General features: G+C 40.2%; 1 protein-coding gene across 1 annotated transcript in view; it reads right to left on the reverse strand.

The window, feature by feature from the left end:
• Nucleotides 1–784: 784 nt before the first annotated feature.
• The window catches only part of LOC113547465 (SH3 and cysteine-rich domain-containing protein 2), a 42973-nt gene continuing 29678 nt past the window's right edge, over nucleotides 785–14079 (reverse strand). Inside the window, exons 10-11 of the mRNA XM_026947817.3 lie at nucleotides 3969–4106; nucleotides 785–2243 (exon numbers count right to left, since the gene is read on the reverse strand). Coding sequence (XP_026803618.3) covers nucleotides 2145–2243; nucleotides 3969–4106 — 237 coding nt within the window. The 3' untranslated portion in view covers nucleotides 785–2144. The remainder of the gene's footprint in view (nucleotides 2244–3968; nucleotides 4107–14079) is intronic.

Raw genomic sequence — 14079 nt, forward strand, 5'->3', positions numbered from 1 at the left:
TGAATTCTGGATTCTGATTGGTCAGAAGGTGTTGATCAATTTCCTAGAACAGCAGCTCTGCCACTAATGCAGCTGTAATTCAAATTATAGGTTTAAGTAATGTTTTGCTGTAACATTATTTGTTCTATCAACTACAAGAGAGTGAAGAAAAGAGAGGCTGGTGAGGGAAGGATTGTTTACAGCTGCTATAACGTTAATGAGAACAGAAACTAGTCTTTTGAATGTTCCACAACATGAATAAATAAATAGCATTCAAAATGTGCCTTTTTTTTAATTAATAAAAATTGTAACTAATTAAATCGTATTTTTAACTCTAGGAATGACTGAATAACCACGAGATATTAAAGACTTTTTAAATTTGCTACCCTCCTCAGCTTTCTGGAAAAATCTACACAGGTAATGTTACTGTGCAGACGATTATCTATAGTATATAATATTAAATAGCTATGTTTAAGCATATTAGGCTATATACCTAATATGACAGGTCAGCTGTCATACTCAGTTGAAACAGTTTTCTATTTTTGTGGATGAAAAAAGTAGCCTTGTATTCGAAAAGCTACATTATTCTGAAAATAGTTCATCTACTGCCACACTACTGAAAACTGTAGTCAGGCTAGTAGCGTTGCTATGTGTAGCTAACAATTCCCCAGCAGTGGTTATAGGAAAATTAGCATGGTCCATTGTATTTTATTCCTTACTTAACATTCAGACACACCCACTGTGTAGGAAATCCTGTGTGTAAAATCTGACCATGCTTTGTTCTCCAAAAAAAGAAAAAAAAAAAGTAAAAAGAATTTAATTTTATTTTATTCATTTAATAACACGATGTGTCTCAAATCTCACACTGTGATCTAATACTGAAATACTACATGTAGTCATGTAGAAAAACATACATAAAGTGGGTTTATTAAATGTAAACAGACGAAGTTAATACGTTAACAGCAGTGATGGTGATGGTGATTGTTGTAGAATGACAGCAGATTATTTTGTTTAGTTTTATATCAAGAGCTTTATATCTCTAATAAACTACACATGGAACTGTAATGTTACACCTCAAGATTTATGCATCACACGTAAATACACATGAATCAAGCTCTGGTTTGTCTGGGGTAAGTACACATTGTGACTAAACGGTAGGGGTGTAACACGATGACACTATCTGTGTCTGTGTCTGTTTAGTGATCCAAATATCTGCATTTAGATTTAAAATTGAAAGTGGGCATGGCCTAAACCTAAATTCATTTTTTTTTCAATTAAATATGAATCCAATCACTTTGCCCCCAGGAAACACTGGAAAACACCTGAAACCTCCTGTATAAATATCAGCAGTATCAGCATGGTGTGACAGGCTCTCACAGTTCCTCAACCTCAGCTACATCCTCCAGTCATGACCGTACCTAGAAGTGAAGACTCAAGGTATCGCTTTAGAGCATATCGTCTATTCAATCCGAATAACATAGTCAGTTACATCTCTAACACACAGGAAGCGTTCACTTTTTTTAAGTGTATAAAGGTGGTTCATATGATTGTGCAGAAATGTGGAACAGTGTGTATAAACTCAGTAATAAACACACAGGTATTAGAGACTGTTCAGTATAACGTGGGACATCTTTAACTAAGGTTTAACTAAACTAATTCAATAACATTCCCTTAGCCAGCCAACACCTTTTACAGCTTTTTATGTTTAGCCAGTGTTCTCCATGACGGGTCTCCTACAATCCCCTCCCATTTCATTCAGTGGTGCATGATGGGACAGGTAAATGCAAAATCACTTCATGTGTCTCTTTTTTCCTGCACTGCATCTGTTCCTGTCTCTCAGTGATGTTCACTGACACACATGATTTGACACAGATCCTGTTTGCTACTGTAATGTTTGAGTGAACATACTCACACACACACACAAACACACGCACACACACCAGACAGTTACAGTGCCATCATCCAAACCAAAACTGTTCCACTGGTCATGTGTGTCTGAGGTCAGAGGTCAGAATCGGCCAGTCAGATGGCTTCCTTTATGTCTCATTCTCAAAGCCGTGTGAAATGAAGTGAGCGAAGCAAGTGCACTTCCATTCCAGGGTGCTTGCTGGTGTGTGAGAGTGTGTCCCTGCCGTTGTTGTGTGTCTGTATGGCGAGGAGGTTGTTCATATCTCCACTACACACTTTGAAGGTACGAGTCCTCTCTTCTTACCGCTGGTCAGCTTGAAAAATCCATCTGTTTCCTCCGATTTCCCAACGCAGATCTGAAACAGAACAAGTGCAGTTACAGCCCCGATGCTTATTTAATTTCAACATACCCTCGTCCACTTCTCCTTCTACTCACTTCCCCTTGGTTAAGTCATTAAGTCATTCATCTTAATCTCTCTGATAATGTATCAGCTGAAGTTCAGTGCATTAGACCACCGTTACAACTCCCAAAGCATTGTGATATCTGATGTAGTTTTCAGAAATGGCAGACGAACCTGTTTTAGCTTCTAACTTTACTCTGATAACTGTGTAAAATCGTAATAATAATGTCTTGCTGGATTCATCACTACAAACCTTTGCTCTCAGCTGTAGGTATAGACAGAGGTGTGGCATATAGGTACAACAAATGTAAATTTGGACTTATTTTGTGTTTGTTACAGGAACTGAAAAAAGAAATGTTTTTTTTTTCATCATTTTTGAGGCAAGCAGAAGCCAGAGCTGCAGTAGTGCACTTTATTCCCTTTATGATTAAAAATGACTAACCTAAAAGTCAAATATCCAAAAATAAACAAGAGCCTGGTGAGAAACTCTGTGGCTCAGCGGGAACACCTTCACCGCCACTTCAGGAGGTTTGTAAGTGAAATTTCAGGCAAGACTGTGCGAATGAATGAAAATTAATGTAAACGGAAAAAGCATCATGTGAAGCGCAGAGAAAGGCAACTCTCCATTTATCCAGAGGAAGATAGCTAGTTCATTCTATAGTTTGTATACTGAGAATTAGGCGATGCTAATGCTTTGATTTTAATGAGTTGCAATAACATTTTTATCCCTGAGAGGGTGACAATCCAAAATCGTTAGATCTGTAGATTTAAATAGAACTCAGAAATTCTCAAGATGTTTAAATGTATGGTTAGAGATACATGTTGTACATCATGGATAAACACATCCGTTGTTACTTTAACCAGAGACTGATATAAGAGGAAATAGCTGGCGCAGTGATAATGTTGCTGACTTATAGCTCCAGTGTCCTGGGTGTTTGACCCAGTGGAATTCAACCCTATTTTTTCCCAAATTTCCCCTTTGGGGTCAATAAAGTACATCTATCCATCCATCAATTCGTCCATCCATCTATTTAGCTGTATGTTTGTCAGTGCTAGACATTTTTCAAATTAGTATCTGTCACTTGAGAAGGTAACTTAGAAATCTGCGGCTATCCCACTGTGGACACGCTAGTGATCTTAAACAGGTGGTCAGTTTCACTGCTAGCCAATTCAAGAGACTGGGATGTCTCCACGGTTATCGCATGCTGTTTGACAGGTGCCACCTAAATGGTCTGCAGCTCACAAAACAAATGGTGATACAAATCTTCAGAAATAGGATGTAATTACTATAAAATCGCCCTAATATCAATATATGACAGTGTGCTGCTGGCGGCTGACAAGAAGATTGACAGATGACAAGTAGGTTACACAAAACTAGAAAAAGAAAAACTCTATTCACGAGGTTAGTTTTCCGTCACCGTTTTACAAAGATGTTTTCACCACTACATGCTTCTCAGCCAACACTTTTGTTTTTTTTTTGGTTGTCATGTAATTATGTGCAATGTGAAACCTAATTGAATCAAACAGCAAAGAAATCAAAGTATTAATTTCATTCAGATTTGAACTCAACGAACAAAATAACAGGTGTGAAAGTGCACTAAAGTAAAAATTGGGGTCAAACAGGACAGAGGCTAAAAGGAAAATGGAAAATGAAAATTTTGGGTGTGTGTGTGGGCTCACCTGTAACTCTTTTACAGTCATTTGACCTTTCTCGCGGTTGCCATGGAAACCCTGAGTGACCTTCCATACTCGTTCTCCAGGACGCACCCGCTGCACAAAGTTAGCAGGGAAAAATCCGACTTTGTCTTGACTCTTCCCCTGAGACAAACACGCACACACACACACACACACACACACACACACACACGCTCAAGTGAGACAGTCACCATAGCAACCCCCACCAGCAAGGTTCAGAGATTTTTTTGTTCTCTACATTGTATGAGTCATGACACACTTCCTCAAATTAAATATGCATCAAATTAGTCAAAAGATCAGTTTTATCTTTTATTCCTATCTGTTAGTATTGTATTTTGAGATTTTTCTTTTGGAATGGCTAACGCAAACAGGCAGGTGAAGTTTTCCCATGTTTAGCAATGTATTTGAGCATTAGACTCGTCATTTGCATTATATTAGAGAGAAAAACAGTAAGAATTCACACATACATGATGAACTTAATCAGCACTATCACAACATGCAGTGAAGCTTCCAAAATGGCCAAACTTATGTTTTTTGTTCTGAGGAAAACAGTATAAAAACACATACAACCATAATTTTATCTAAAATTCCAGAGAAGCCAACTGCCAATTACTGTTTAAAATAATAGTGCATTAAAATTGATAACAAAAAGCTGATATTTTCTATCAGCAGAGTCGCATTGTGGCTACACTCTAAAAATGCTTTTTTTTTTTTTTTTTTTTTTACCGCTCAGGTGTGGGGCTTAGCTTGCTGGCTCAGGATGTCGGGTCGATGTGACCCAAATTGGCTTGATAATGGGAAACTCAGTATGCTGGGTCAGGGATATTGACCTGAAAGTCACAGTGTTGCAACTGCAATTGCAGGAAATGTACATTTTTATTTAGGTGAACCTTTTGAAATTATATTTCTGTAGACTTTGTCAGTATGTAGGCTATAACTTTTTTTCTTGCTACATAACTATTAACGTTACGTCTGGCTAGTTAAAAATCACAGTGTTTTCTCTGTGACATTCGGATTATCGGCTAGCACTGGAGTCGAGTTCATTCTAATCCTGCTTTTGATATTTGTCCCTCAATAAAACACAATAATATTTTTTTTTATGGGGGTGAGAAAGTGTAATTTAAAGTTCCCCATAATTTCGGATTGAATGTGTGTACAATCAACCCATGTGTACATTCAAAAAATCATCAGAATATACACAGATATGATATTGTGTTTTAGTCAAGTAAGGCTGCTTTTACACTTGGGTGTCATTCCATTCCAATATAGGTTGCTTGAACGTTTTTAATTTTCCTAATTTTTTTTTGAGTGATTACCTCTATGTATTGGCATTGCAAAACCACCAGGTTCTTTTTTAAATTTTACTTGGTTTAAGTACGATGGCCATCTTTGTGTCATGGCACACAACAAATTTTGGTTATACAGCTGTTTACGGAAACCTCAATATCTTGGCTCAGGATGGTCCTGGCTCCTTGGAACAAAAACTGATCGCACATTACCAAGGTACATGGACATTTATAAACATTTTACACTTTCTTGTTCCTTAGAATTAGAATTTAAGTCCAAATATAATGGACTTATTTTTTTATGGGGGTGAGAAAGTATAATTTTTTAAAGTTCCCCTCAATTTCGGGTTGAATATCTCTGGTGGGGAACCTGAAATTTTCACAGAAATAAGTCTTCTATAGTAGCATTCTGCTATAAAATGTTTGAGTTTGAGATTCCACTGTTCATTTCTCAAAATGCATGAATATATTGCACTTTCTCACCCCCTAAAAAAAGAGAAATCTCAAACCTGAAATGTTCTGCATGCACACAATACTTACCTAGGTACCCCTAAAAAAATGAAGACTCTTCCCATTATAAATTCACCCTAAAAGTGGAACTGTGAGCAATCTTGAGCATTCGAACTTCAGTTCTAAGTCTAAGGAACAAGAACGTGCAAAAATATTTATATACAAAAAAACCTTGTAATGTGCTCTAGAGATCAGTTGTTTTTTCCAAGGAGCCAGGACCATCTTGAGCTGAAATACTGAAGTTTCTATGACACAAAGATGGGCGTCATAATTAAACCAAGAAAAAAAGAAAAAAACCAAACAAAAAAAAACCCTTATGGTTCTGCAATGCCAATACATAGATCTACATCTTAACATCTTTCCCAAATCAGGGAACTTTTGCTTATAGCTGACAACAATAGCCACCTAATAATATTTTAGCAGATTTACATCAGTTTTGGGGTTGGTTACATTCCAAAAAGATCAGAAAAGTTAGATGAACAAGCTATCAGAATCTACTAAGAAGCTGGGATGCAGTGCTGCTGTTAGTCAAAATGGTATGATTTTCCAGGAAGATTTTTTTAATAATGATGGAGAATGATCATTTAAATGAATGTGAATTTTGTGCCAGTTTGTATGGTATAAATAAGATTTTATTTTGGAGCTATGGAGCTAGCACTGCCAAAAAAAATAAATAAATAAAACAAAACAAAAATCTTAATGAACTTGGCTCAAGCCCACATCACATGAAAGTAAAAACCTCCCGCAAGCTTTCTAAAAAAACAAAACCAACCAGAACAAACAAATAAAAAAAAAAATATTGCACCTGCTATTCATATCTGTATTTATATGCAATTAGAACACATTTTTTGTGCAACGTATTCATATTCATTTACCTCCCCACTGTGTTTAATATCAGAAAATAGTGTTTATACAAAGTGAAATACTTGATTTAACTGAAAGACTAAAAAGTGCTTCAGTTATAGAGATATTAAATAACATTCCAGTCTGAGTCAATGATGAAATAATAAATTATGCAATCCATCATCAGTGAAACAAATTGAGTGTGTGGAAAGTCCTTGAAGTGCCCTGCAAGAAGCATATATTTATTGAAATGTTCATGATTAAAGTGATGGAGGATGAAAAAATAGAAGGAAAGAAGACAATAATCTTCCTATACACACACATTTTCCTATGCAACATTTATCCATAAAAACATCTGATTAAAGAATGAGTACTTCTGTTAAAAAAAATAACAACATGAAGGATTTATTTTCAAGCGCATACAACCCGGTCCCCAAACCTTTCAGAAGTCCTACAGTCTGTGTGTCAGTTAAAATACGAAATAAGCAAATTCAGTTCTCAGTCTGACCTTCAGTGGGGTTTTTACGCATTAGTTAAGGATTCAGTGCCTGACTGCCTTTCATTTTATTTCTCCGTGTGAACCAGGTGGCTAGTTTGGCCTGGCTTACTAGAAAATTAAGCAAAGAGATCCTTTCTTTCTGAGCAGCTGAATATTTTGGCCCAAAATGAACAAGCTCCCTATCAGTGTTTTGCCAAATTTCTCCACCCAAACTCTCAGAGTAATGAACATCACGGAATAAGTGAGCTAGCATTTCCGCCCTGGCACAGAACAGGCATATTGTATGCTACGGCCCCATGTACGACCGCGCCGATGATCACTTCCCTATGGGGGGTTTGTACAGTGACCTCCAGCAGCCTCTTGGAGAAGAGCCTGGCACCAGCAAGCCTGAACACCAGTTTGAATGGGTGACCTTAACACTGACAGCATACAAAGTCTTTTTGACTTAATTGTTTACAGTGTCAGCTGTGGTGTTCTGAAAGAGAGTAATGATTCTTCTTCCTCCTACTGTTCCACTGCCGCAGAGATGGAGAGAGAAGGGAAACACTGTCCATCTCCAGATTCCCCATCTACACTATATTACCAAAAGTATTCGGTCACCTGCCTTGACTCACATATGAACTTAAGTGCCATCCCATTCCTAACCCATAGGGTTCAATATGATGTCGGTCCACCTTTTGCAGCTATTACAGCTTCAACTCTTCTGGGAAGGCTGTCCACAAGGTTGAGGAGTGTGTTTATAGGAATTTTTGACCATTCTTCCAAAAGCGCATTGGTGAGGTCACACACTGATGTTGGTCGAGAAGGCCTGGGTCTCAGTCTCCGCTCTAATTCATCCCAAAGGTGTTCTATCGGGTTCAGGTCAGGACTCTGTGCAGGCCAGTCAAGCTCATCCACACCAGACTCTGTCATCCATGTCTTTATGGACCTTGCTTTGTGCACTGGTGCACAGTCATGTTGGAAGAGGAAGGGGCCCGCTCCAAACTGTTCCCACAAGGTTGGGAGCATGGAATTGTCCAAAATGTTTTGGTATCCTGAAGCATTCAAAGTTCCTTTCACTGGAACTAAGGGGCCAAGCCCAGCTCCTGAAAAACAACCCCACACCATAATTCCTCCTCCACCAAATTTCACACTCGGCACAATGCAGTCCGAAATGTACCGTTCTCCTGGCAACCTCCAAACCCAGACTCGTCCATCAGATTGCCAGATGGAAAAGCGTGATTCATCACTCCAGAGAATGCGTCTCTAGAGTCCAGTGGCGGCGTGCTTTACACCACTGCATCCGACGCTTTGCATTGCACTTGGTGATGTGTGGCTTGGATGCAGCTGCTCGGCCATGGAAACCCATTCCATGAAGCTCTCTGCGTACTGTACTTGGGCTAATCTGAAGGTCACATGAAGTTTAGAGCTCTGTAGCAATTGACTGTGAAGAAAGTCGATGACCTCTTTGCACTATGCGCTTCAGCATCCGCTGACCCCTCTCCGTCAGTTTACGTGGCCTACTACTTCGTGGCTGAGTTGCTGTTGTTCCCAAACTCTTCCATTTTGTTATGATAAAGCTGACAGTTGACTGTGGAATATTTAGGAGCGAGGAAATTTCACGACTGGATTTGTTGCACAGGTGGCATCCTATGACAGTTCCACGCTGGAATTCACTGAGCTCCTGAGAGCGGCCCATTCTTTCACAAATGTTTGTAAAAACAGTCTGCATGCCTAAGTGCTTGATTTTATACACCTGTGGCCAGGCCAAGTGATTAGGACACCTGATTCTGATCATTTGGATGGGTGACCGAATACTTTTGGTAATATAGTGTATATCCTCCCTAAGTCCTGGAGGCAGTGCCAGGATCACCTCTGTAAGCACTCTCTGCAGCAGACAATGGGACTGGATTTCCTTCTCCTGGCTTAGTGCAGTCAGACTCTTCCAGGACTCTAGGACAGCATCTGATTTTGAATTCTGGTTCTCCATGGTTGGAACATGCTGGAAATTTGGGCTCTGATGAGAGCTCCTTTAGCTTGCTTGTGAAGATAGCAACCTAATGCATTGTTCTTTACTTCTTTCCTGTGAGATTCTGACCAACCATTTCATTTTTCAGTATTCCTATCTCCCTCTCCAACTCTTCAATGGTGATCTTTTCCTATTGCTCTTGTGTGCGTATATGTGTGTGGTATATTGCTGGCAGAACATTTTTATGTGTGTTTTTCCAACCTCCAATCATGCGGCCAATGAATCAAAGAGAAAGTCAGAGACAGAATGAAAGAGAGACAGCGAGAGAGAGAAAGAGAGAGAGAGAGAGAGAGAGAAATAAAAGGGAAATTGTTCTCTACACAGCAAGGTGTGAATGGTGAGTTAAGTGTAGGAAAAATATCAGAAAAACAGCACTTTGAAAACATCCCTCTATCTCAGTTTATGACAGCATATGCCAGACTTTATTCAAATTTAAATGCTAATTAGAATGTGTTAATTCCACATGCATCTAAAATTACATTTCGCTTTCCGATAATCTCAGACATAATTCTAATTCAAAATTAAAATGCAAATGGAACGTCTATTTCAACATTTCATTTTTTTTTTATTTATGCCATATTGAATCAGTAATAAGTATTGAATCAGTAATCTGTACATTCAATATTGCACTTTTCCTATCCTCATGCTACAACTTGGCCAAAAATAAAGAACCTCTGCAGTCTTGTTTGCATTTTCACTGTCAATGTCAATGTAGACCTGTCAATCAAACCGTCTGGAACACTCTGCCATACAGTTTTATTATAACTGTAGAAAGATAAGACATAAGATGATGAAGTGTTTTATATCTACCAAAATAATTAATTATAAAGTTTTTCACTATTATATTTTATAAACATTATTATTATTAATGAGCTATCACTATTAATGAACAAAGAGAGAAGTCTTTTTTTCCAAAATAAAATGGCAGATGAGCCAATCAACATGTTTTAAACTCTCTGACAGCCCCCCACCAGCCATGACCCCCCCTTCCATCTCACATTAGTAATGTTTGAGCCGAAGCAAATGGTCAGAGGATGTATTCTGTACACCCGGCATTTAGACACTGGGTAAAAACCCCCCACAGAAATAGACCTCGTGCTTATCAAACCAGCACATTAATAAAACAGATAACTGTATAAGAAGTAAATCTGCTGTGAACCTAATTGTTCTCAAAAACCGGCTCACATGTAATAGTATGGTATTATGTCAGATAGTGATGCAGTGGGAGAAAATAACTCAGTGTGCTGTTTGTTCCAGTGAGAGTCAGCACTTCTTTCTTCCATTAAATGGGAAGAAATGTTCATTCATATTTCATAAAGTACTATTTTAGTCCATTATGTTCTTTCATCATGGACGAGGACTCAAACTGCATCAGTGATGGAGCACAAGTGAAGAATGGAGGTTCAAACTCTGGATTTAAACAGTATGGAGTATTTTTCTTTCTTTTCTTATTACTTTCTTTGTTTTCTTAATATTATAATATTTATAATATTTTTTCCTGACCACCAGGGAGAGGCTAGATGATGACCATGAAAGGGAATGGGGATGAGCATCCCAGCTGGATGGGGAACATGGAGCATGTGTGCAGCAAGATCTGCAAAAACCTGGTGAGATGCAGGTAGAGTCAAACTTGAAGTCACCTCACAGTACCAAGAACCTCTGTGTAACACAGACATCAGCTCCAGGCAGAATAAATGCCATTACAAAGAAGGGTGAAGTGACTACCTGCTAGCAAGAAGAAGGCCTGACTCCACACTGATAAGGACATGGACAGAATCCTTTAAGCTACAGCAAAGGGCGATGCAGACCAGAGGCTCCATGTAATGACACTGATCACTGTGAGTTTGAGAGCCAACACATTTGGCACAGAGGAAAGGCAGACCACCAAGACCCCCTGTAGTTTGAACCACAGAGCAGCTAATATCAGCCAAATATGGCAAGAACTGAGATCACTGAAGCGCCAGTATAAGGTGGCAGGAAATCTTTAGTGGGAGGGGTTTTTAGAACTCTGGTCCATGTCATTTGACACTCCCCATCAAAGCCTTCGTGGATGACTTTACTCTAACAGCTGTGCCAAGATGGTCAGTGCCAAGATGCAGATGGATTCACCAGGGTTTAGTGAGGCTTATGACCTGGGCATGAATGTGCTTCAAGTCTGCCAAGATGTCTGGTACTGAAGAAAGTGAAGTTGGTCAACAAGTTCTACCTCTCTGTGAGAGGTACCCCAGTCCCCACCATCTTTGATGATTCAAATAAGAGTCTGGGGAAGACCTAGAATTGCTCCCTGAGGGACACTGTATCCATCCAACATTGACTCAAGCTCCTGGAAATGGACAAATCAAGTATAGTAAGGAAGTTAAAAGTTTGGATTTACCAGCACAGCATCCCATTACGTTTCTTGTGCTGGTGTATGATGTCCCACTCTCCACAGTCGAGAGCTTCAAGAAGAGCCACTACTTTACTTCTTAGGGCTCCCCTCCAATACAGAGAATGGGCAAGCTGGGAGCCAGCATTGAACATGGATAAGATAGGAGCCTGCGATGGACAAGATCACATGGTCTAAGCTCTGACTGGCCAATACCCAGTCCATTAAGTTTCTAGTCCAGTCTCAGCTGGTATGCTGGGAGCATATGACTGGCAACTGAAAGTGGACCAACTCTCAAGTTTCCCTAAGACATTGCTATGACCACAATTTAAGTTTCTCGTAAACACTGCCTAGGCCAGATATGAGCCCAGTGTCAGAAACATCAAGACAGGTGGTCATGCTAGAACTGACTGTCCCATGGGAAGAGAGGACAGAGGAGGCCGATGAGCAGAAAACAGCAAAATATACAGACTTGGTTCTTGAGTGTTGCAGACAGGGCTGAAAGGCCTGAGCCACCAAAACTGGCTGGGTCGCCCGGATGAGGGTGAGGATGAGGGTGTTTGATGGTGGCCCCGTGTTACATCACTGACAATTCCAAGTGAATCAGAATATGTATCAACCTGTCATGGTTGTGCCAAATATGGCACAGGACTACGACTCCCATCAGCCACTGCACATCACATGATAATGACACTCATGTCACATGACTGCACCTGATTCACATTTATGTTTAATGAGCACTAGTATTTAAGTCATGTCTTGTATAGCACTCATTGTCTAGTTTTATCTTTTGTAGTCACATTGTACATCACCTAGCTCATGTTGTGTTCATATTCTTGCCATGTGTATCGAGTTCTTGTTTTTGTTTCATGTTCATAGCCTTTGTTTTCACGTGTTTTACTGTAAATAAACTCAATCTGCACTTGCATCCACCTCCGCCATAATTCTGTGACAGAAAGCTAGACCTACAAATGGATGCAGCAGATTTTTTTCAAGGGCCAACAGGAACTCCTGGAGAAGAACTGCCTGATGTGGGATCCACAGGGGAGGGGAGAATGGGTCAGCATCATGCTGGAATGACTCGAAGCCATGTGCCCATTTAGGAAATTTTTTGAGGAGGGGGCTCCCGACCAGGGTGGAACCGTCTCCCACCCTCCCTGCCCCACTGATGACACCACTCCTGCTTGGCAGAGGACATCCCTCTACCCCCCTGCCCAATAGAGGACACCAGTATGGCTCATGGCCTCGCCACGGGTGTAACTTCGTCTCGCTGCTCCACTTTGGACGTCACTATGCCATCCGGCCCCGCTTCAGGCGTTTCTACGCCTTCCGGCTCCACTGAGGACATTGCTCTGCCTCCTTGCTCCACTGAGGATGTCACTCTGACTCCTTGCTTGGCTAAGAGCGTCACTCTACCTCCTTGCTCCACTGAGGACACTGCTCCTTCCCCTTGCTTTGCGGTGTACAACGCTCCCCCCTCTTGCTTCATGGAGGACGTCATCCCCTCTCTGTCTCTGCGGAGGATGTTGCCCCCCCCTCTGGCTTTGTGGTGGATGTTGCTCCCTCCTCTGCCTCTGCCTGGGGCTTCGCTCTCTCCACTGGCTTTGCGGTGGCCATCACTCCCGCTCTCAGGTGCCACCTTGAATGTCGTGCCACTCCTTAGCTATGTGGAGGAGATCGTTCCTCCCCACTGCTCAGTGGAGAGTACCACTCCTTGCTGACCCAAGGGTCTCCAGAAACGGAGAGACTTTGTGCTTGGTTGCCCAGGACCCCCTCTTGAAGACATATCATGCTTCAGGAGCTGCATGTTAAATGGGGGGTTCTGTCATGGTTGCACGGAATACGGCACAGGGCTACGACTTCCATCAGCCACTGCACATCACATGATTACGACACTCACGTCACATGACTGTGCACCTCATTCATGTTTATGTTTAATGAACACTAGTATTCAAGTCTTGTATAGCACTCACTGTCTAGCTTTTGTCTTATCTTTTGTAGTCGCATTGTATGTCACCTAGCCCATGCTGTTTTCATGTTCATAGCCTTTGTGTTGTGTGTTTTTACTGTAAATAAACTCTATCTGCACTTGCATCTGCCTCCGCTACCATTTCGTGACACAACCAAAAATATTTTTTTCTTTCTTTTTAAATTATATTTGTTGCCTTTTTAACTTTTTCATGTTATATATTAACTCCTATATTTTTTTTCTTTTCTTAATATTCTTCTTTCATTCTTACATGTATGAATGTATTATTTTATACTTCAGTAAACTGTTCTAATTATTCTCATGTATATATATATTAAGACTGTGGTGACAGACATGTTTACTGATTCATGGTTTAAGCTGGTTTTAATAGCTGCAGGACTGATTTATTTATGCATACCTGGCAACCCAGTGTAACTGTTCTGCATAAATAAATAACAGAACATGCGCCGGTGAAAGAGGCACAACTATGAGAGATAGTGGACTTGGGTGTAGTCTAGGTTTAACAGGTAAGATGAGTTTTCTTTTGATTGCGTCACTGCTTCCACAACTGTGAACTAATGAAGACCACTCTTGTTATAAGCTTGAAGTTATTTCT

Source organism: Pangasianodon hypophthalmus, chromosome 12 (genome assembly GCF_027358585.1).
Source record: "Pangasianodon hypophthalmus isolate fPanHyp1 chromosome 12, fPanHyp1.pri, whole genome shotgun sequence".
NCBI classification, from domain to species: Eukaryota; Metazoa; Chordata; class Actinopteri; order Siluriformes; family Pangasiidae; genus Pangasianodon; species Pangasianodon hypophthalmus.